A 7,328-nucleotide genomic window follows, 5' to 3' on the forward strand; every position below is an offset into this window, starting at 1 on the left:
TCCTTGATGAACAGATTATCACACAAACATAATTTATTGCTGCTTTATATTGTAAGCAATTAAATGAAGAAACCTTTTAAACTCAAGGGAATTTTAATAGGTTACTTGCAAAATGTTATTGCAGGCAACAACTTGTACATGATTTTAGTTCCAAACCCACCAAAAAATTATACAAATCAGCATTGTAAAAGTGTCAGATTAATGCCTTACAGGCTTTGCTGGCAGAATTAATTTCTAAATTCTAGATGTGGGGAAACGTTACTCTCATTTTTTTCCTTTTCCATTTTTTTTTAGAAAAATTTACAAGTGAAATATTACTACAAAACTTTTTTTTATAAGGAATTTTTGCAAAACATTTACATTTTTACCATCAACTATTTTTCTGTTTCAAAATCATTATGTAGATTTAATACCCTATGCTGCACATCAATTCTTGCGGGATGACAATTCAGTGACATGCATAAAAAAACACCACAAGGCATTAAAATGAAGACTTAAATACAAATATTGTTGCAATAAAACAGTTATAAAATTGAAAAATAGGACCTAAACATCATGCTTACTTAACTTTGACAAATTAACTTTTTCTCCTAGATTACACACTTTTATTACTGCTCTCGTGAAAGAATGTGATAAATAATGACTTAACACCAATTGCTAATGTAATCGGCAACACATACACAAACCTAATCAAAGAAAGTATATTGTAAGAAAAAAACTATTCTAACACTGGAGTTCTACCATGGTAAATACACTTTGCACTGATAATTACAATAAAGCAAAATTGTTAATGGTGGCAAAGGGAATGAACAGTGAAATGCCATTAAACAAGATACTACTGCACATCTGTGCCCTATTACTTACAACAGCTATATCCCACTGAGTCAAATAAAGGACATTGAAATTTACGATCCTTTTAAGACAGAAAAGTGGATTCCGAATGGGATGCAGAACAGACTGGCAGAATGTTTCTAATTCCAGCGGTAAAATGTGCACCTGCTAACACAAGTTAATGTACTTGAGATGCTATGAAGCCAACCAGATTTAGATTTGGATACATCTATAATAGGGATTCATTGCAGATTAAAAATTACTTCAGTTTCCTATCTGCATACGTAAGTATGCATGAAAAAATTACATATGAAATGGTTGTGCAGAATGCTTGTAAATTCAGTTTACAAAACGGTTAACTTTTAGGAAATATGATATTAACATTAGGAAAGTTCTTCTTTGCATAAAGTAATGTAGAGCACTGATTGTGAAGCATAATGATAAAATATATATTTGACGTTTCATTTCCTATATAATAAAATTAACAGTTAATACTACCTAATGTTCATCTGTATTAAATGTAACACCTAATTGATTCTGATGTTTTAAATCCAGATACATCAGTTAAGAGTACTTTAAATAAAATATACAAAATAATGTACAAAACCCAACTAAAATTTAAAGACTCTGTTACAAGTCTAAAAAAGCTTTAAGAAACTTGAAATTTATAACCACAGTGTAAAATTGTTTTTCTTTAATCTCAAAGCTTTTTATGTAAACTGAAAGTATAAAATACCCTCAGCTTAGTATTTTGCTACAAAGGGCTGGCCTAAAGTGTACACAGTGTAAACAATGGTATTTCTTTTGCTTCAAAAATACAGAAAACACCACAAGATTGATAAATTGTTCAGATGAGAAGTATATGCTCTTTAGGGAACGCACAGGGTACCTGTTATGTCTCGCAAACCAACAGCTACCACACAGATTCTTCCTTTCATAATTTGCAGGTGAAAGAAAAATGTCTTATTCTTCTTGCACTGTACTTCCTTTAGTTACATTAAAAATATTTTGGTGTATAAATCTCCTTAAAAATTGGTCATGAGAATTTATTAACAAATGACTGTAGATGTAAAAGGTTACATTTATGCCTAGGGGAAGTAATTAAAAATCCTGAGTATGAAATATTTGGCCATCTTTCCTCCTTGTACCTACTGGAATTTTCACATAGAAAATGCAATTTTTGTTGTTTCTTCCTTTTTCTTTTTTTTTATTTTACATTTTCTCTGTATTCACTGTCACATCTGAAAATGTAACCAAAGCTTTGAAACCAGAAGTCATGTCCCAAAAAGATAACAATATTTCTCTTTTCCCAGTTTGTTTTATGGTTGGAGGCTCAATATAAGACTTGATAGCTAACAGATATTTATTACCAGCCCTCATATTATCCTTGAAGAGAAAAAAGAGACAGTAATATTTAGGGGAAAAGAGAAAGTGTTTACTTGCTTCTTTTTTTATTAAAAAATTAGTTTTTTTCTTTGGCTATTAAGTCAAAGCACAAAGAACTCAGCACATTAACCACAACATAATAAACTAGTATTTACAGAGAGGAGATACTGGAGAATGAGCTACAACACTCAATTGTCTGATTAATTTCCATGAATTCTAACAAAATTAAAACATTCAAACACCTAAGGTCGAGTTTTTAAGATTCAAGTTATCTATGAGTTAAAAAATGGGCCACCGATGTTTTAAAATACAGAATCATCGAACCACAGAATGGTTTGGGTTGGAAGGGACCTTAAAGATCATCCTTGCCATGGGCAGGGAAATACAAAATGAAATGAATTACCAAAAATTGACACAATTTTTTTTTCGTTCTACATAAAGATACCATTACTTTTGTAAATCTTATGTTAATATCCTTCTATGGTTTTATCTTTCCTACTGTTTACACTAATTCTACGTAACCCTAGCTCTCCACACGAAGAGAGGAATTAGAACTCACTGATTGTCGTTTATACACACTACTATAATGTAGTAGTCAGAATTAATCTGAGGCCCACCTCAGAATCACTTTGCAGCATGCATCACCCAGCTGCTATTGGAATAATTCCAAAACTTGAGAAAAGATGGCCAAAATTAACTGATGTGTTGTATGGACTGAGCAAAAACCCAAAATATATCCACTGTTGTTCATCCTGTATTCCATTTTGCTGTGCCTTATGGGAAAAGGATGCTCTCATGAAAATATTATAAATTTATCTTAAAAACAAAGTGCCTTCATCAAATGGTATTAATCCTAGTCAAGGTCCACCCAGTTTTACACTGATACTATCTGATTTTATAAACACATTAACATACAGTGCTAAAATAGGGGGGGTAAAGTTCACTTAAAATCATTACAGAATATACAGACATATAACTAAAAAAGTACAGTATGGAAATATTATTCCTCCATCTGTTTATCCAGTCATCAATTTGCGCTGTTTGTATTTTTGAAATTTTTGTCTTGTTGCACCGGTGTACACTTCCCATGCTGACCCTCCAACCTGGAACACTTACAGAAGTCATGACTGAAAAAAAGATTTCCTGCTCTGTAATCCACTTTACCAGCCCACTTCCATATCCTGAAAGGTATGTAAACTTAAGTGCAGCACTAGGTGTCCATATAAATGATCCTTTCAGAATTCTTCCATGTTTGTTGAAACGTTAGGGGTTGCTGGGTTTGAATCTTGAGAAATGGCAGCAACAGTGACAATTCTTGGAGAACCAAGAACCTCAGTAACTGAAGAGTCCAGTTCTCCTGAGGTAACAATAGCAAGGGCTGTTCCACCACCCTTCTTGTTCTGATGAGTTTTGACATGTTTCGAGAGATGGTCACTTCGCATAAACCTTTTAGAGCATTCTGGGCACTCAAATCTCTTTTCACCTTTTTAAAAATAAGAACAAAACCAAAATGTTACTGAAAGAGAGCACTGAACACTGCTTGATTACTTGAATCTCACCCTATTCTGTTCAACATCCAAAGTGTCTTTAAAAGGACACAATGTTTTCTTTTCTATCTGACTCATTTCCAGGTGCGTTCTGTTCAGTCACAGGCTTTTGGCAATCTACTCTTCACTACTGAAATGTTCTCAACAAATATTTGCTATGCTGTGATTATCTGGTGAAAAGTTGGAATTTCAGGACACCTGAGAATTTTCATAAACTTCCACAAACCTACCAGAGGGAGGGAGGCAAAAGCCCTCACAGAACAACTTGGTAGCATTTTTCAAGAATACTTTTGTTATTTAGATTACAGTGATGGGAAGTGAATTTGAAAACATGAATTCCAATGCTCCATGAAGATGTATGAAATCTACAGCAAGAGAGATAAATTCAATACATAAAAGGTCCTGTTATTGTTCAAATGTAATTAGTGCTTAGACACCAGGTGCTATAAGCTGGGGGAGGAGGAGCTAAAAAAATTTTATCAGTTAAAAGGCTGATAAAATCTTCAGCTTTTGAAAGGTTGACTTTTCCATTCTGAACTGTTAAGAGAACTTGCTTTATCAGTTCCCACTTGAAACTCCAGGAAACTTCCCAGGAAGACCAAATCTAATGTACGGACTAGGTTAGTAAATTTCTTAAGGACTGAGCTAATCCAAGTGAGGAAACAATAACCGTGGTCCATGGCCAATCCTACATGCCTGACCTAATTTGTTACATTTAGATCAAGCACGAGCTAATGTACACCAGCTATCTGTGATGAAATGGTCATCTTTTTCTAGCCCACATACAAAAGAACAGTTGGAACAGATCCCTTTTTATTTATATGATTTCACAGTCAGCTTAAATTAATGAAAACTGCAATCTACCACTTCCTTGTTTTAAAGTTACTTTATTTGCATTTACAGGTAATTGTCAGGTAACTTAGTGAGAACCTTGACACCATTGTTTAACTATGGCCACTGTGATTCAGACTTGCTGTACTATGGCTACAGAGAGGGATAACCAACCTGTGTGGGTTCTTCTATGCCTTTGTAACTCATCACTCCTTGTGAATCGCTTGCCACAAAAAATCCAGTTGCATACAAATGGTCTTTCACCGGTATGCCAGCGCAGATGTGCTCGAAGATGAGATGTCTTGCCATAAACTTTTCCACATCCTTCAATATGGCAGATATGCTGTTTCTTTTTTCCTGGCTCATTGCTGCCTCTAAAAATATCATATTTAAACAGCTAAGTAGTTATATTCTAAAACGTTACCAGCTATTAGGAGAAACATTTCATGCTAATAGATTTTCTAATCCCCATCTAAAGAAGTCCACACAAATGTACTTTCTAATAGAAAGCATTAAAAACCAAGGCAATATAGGACAATTTCACTCCCAAATGAGGCAAGCTGTGATAAGATGCTTAAATATATACTGATAAAAGTTACATTTACCTTCCTTCTCCCTCTCTGCAATTAGGACATGAGCAGGCAACTCTTCTCAGTCTCTTGCCAGGCTGCACTTCCTGGTCAGAAGCTTGTTGAGCTTGTTGCAGCTGAACTTGTGTTATCTGATCGGGACTAACAGCACCAATTGCTGCATTAGCAATGCCACCTACTGCTACGGTTACAGGAGCTATTGTGGCTTGCTGTACTTTTACTCCATCCTGTCCTTGCTGTTGACCTGTAAAATAAAAATTGTTTGTACCTTTTATTAGTCATTTCAAGAAGTGAAATGCCCAAATAAATTTGATACATTTTATAAGACAAAAATCCACCTAATGTTAAGGGAAGCCACAAACAAAATATTAAATCCAGCCTTTTCCTGAAGCACTACCTACCTGCTAGCCCTGTTTAATGTAATTCGTTATTAAAATAGCACAAGACTGCAAATTACTGACTGATACTAAGAAAAATTAACTAGTTTAACAAATGTATTCTTTTTCTTAAAAGCTGAAATAGATAAAATTTTACACAGAAATATTGTTCAGTCAATTGCCAATTAATGTCTCTCTAATAACCTTTGAACTGTATCTGCACTCAGAAAACTACAATTAGCTAATTAAAAAGGTGCTTTATGGCACTTAGAGAATTGTCACTTCTCTTACAATCTGCCTTGAATCAACATTGAGCCAGAAAGGAACTTTTGCAGTGAAAAAGAAACTTAGGACTAGACTTGAGCAAGTTAACATACCAAAATTTTCTTGGGATTGGTGTTTTGCAGGATTTTTACCCAGGATGAGGTAATACTGGTTAGATGTACAAACAGGGGGACAAGTAGCAAGAGCAGCCCTGGGGAAAGAGATGTGGTGTTTGGGTTGATGGCAAGCTGTACGTGAGTCAACAGTGTGCCGTGGCAGCTGAAAGGGCCCGCTGTGTCCCGGGGTGCACCCAGCACAGTGCAGTGAGCCAAGCGAGGGCAGTGACTCGAGGGCAGTCCCGCCCTGCTCTGCACCACTGCAGCCCCACCTCGAGCACTCTGTGCTGCTTGGGTGCCTTAATGTAGGAAGGACATCAAACTATCAGAGTGTGCCCTGAGGAGGGGACCAAGATGATGAAAGGTCTCGAGGGCAAGACTTACAAGGAGCGGCTGAGGTCACTTGGTTTGTTCAGCTGGGAGAAGGCTGAGGAGTGACCTCCACACAGTCTACACCTTCCTCAAGGGGGGCAGTGGAGCGGGAGGTGATGCTCACCTCTCTCTTTCTGGTGACCAGTGATAGGACATGAGGGAATGGCATGAAGGTCCATCAGGGAAAGTTCAGGATGGATATTTGGAAAAGGTTCTCCACTGTGCGGGTGACCAGTCACTGGAACAGACACCCCAGGGGAGTGATCATGGCACCAAGTCTGTCAGAGTTCCAGGAGTGTCTGGACAATGCTCGTGGTCATGGTTTAGTGTTAGATAGTCCTGTGAGAAGCAGGGAGTTGGTGATCCATAAGGGTCCCTTCCAACTTGAGATATTCTATGATCATTTCACAAAAAGATTAGCTCTTGATAACACAGAGGGAGGCACGTTTCCAGTCTTTGAGTCATGTTTAACTCTTTGACATTCTAGCCTGCATCTTCCATTGCTGTTGTCCAGGAAAGACTGCAGGACTGAAGGCTATCCTTGGACTTTTCTGAATCACCCTTAAGCAGCATGTCCTGCTTCCAAAGCTTTCCTGTAAGTCAGTAATGGTGATCTGAATGCTGCATGAGTGTCTGAACAACAGAGATTTGGCATCATCATTTGCCTATCTTTCAGTTAGCCAGTCAACCTTATGGTAGTAGAGAAGACCCTCAGCCAACATAGGCTAGACATCTACTTTTCACAGTCAAAATGTTTAAGTGAAGTGCTTTTATCAAGAAAAGAACCAGGCAGCGAAATGGTTGGATAGAAATTTAGACTGACAAGTACAAATATCTGCATTCCAAAAATGGGCACTTGTAGTGGTTTGGTCCAAAATACTCATTACTGTTTATCTTCTGTGAGATAAGAATTAGGAGAAATGCAAAGCAGGCACCAAACTTGAAAGAATATAAAGAAGTTTATTAACAGACCTAAAAGAGGAAAGAAAAAAAATTATACCACCTTCAGAACTC

At 36.6% G+C, this 7,328-nt stretch overlaps 1 protein-coding gene across 1 annotated transcript in view; it reads right to left on the reverse strand.

The window, feature by feature from the left end:
* Nucleotides 1-312: 312 nt before the first annotated feature.
* Nucleotides 313-7,328, reverse strand: part of SP4 (Sp4 transcription factor) — a 30,461-nt gene continuing 23,445 nt past the window's right edge. Inside the window, exons 4-6 of the mRNA XM_008631344.2 lie at nt 5,201-5,429; nt 4,770-4,969; nt 313-3,700 (exon numbers count right to left, since the gene is read on the reverse strand). Coding sequence (XP_008629566.2) covers nt 3,453-3,700; nt 4,770-4,969; nt 5,201-5,429 — 677 coding nt within the window. The 3' untranslated portion in view covers nt 313-3,452. The remainder of the gene's footprint in view (nt 3,701-4,769; nt 4,970-5,200; nt 5,430-7,328) is intronic.

The sequence above is a fragment of the Corvus brachyrhynchos genome, unplaced genomic scaffold, assembly GCF_000691975.1.
Source record: "Corvus brachyrhynchos isolate BGI_N302 unplaced genomic scaffold, ASM69197v1 scaffold84, whole genome shotgun sequence".
NCBI classification, from domain to species: domain Eukaryota; kingdom Metazoa; phylum Chordata; class Aves; order Passeriformes; family Corvidae; genus Corvus; species Corvus brachyrhynchos.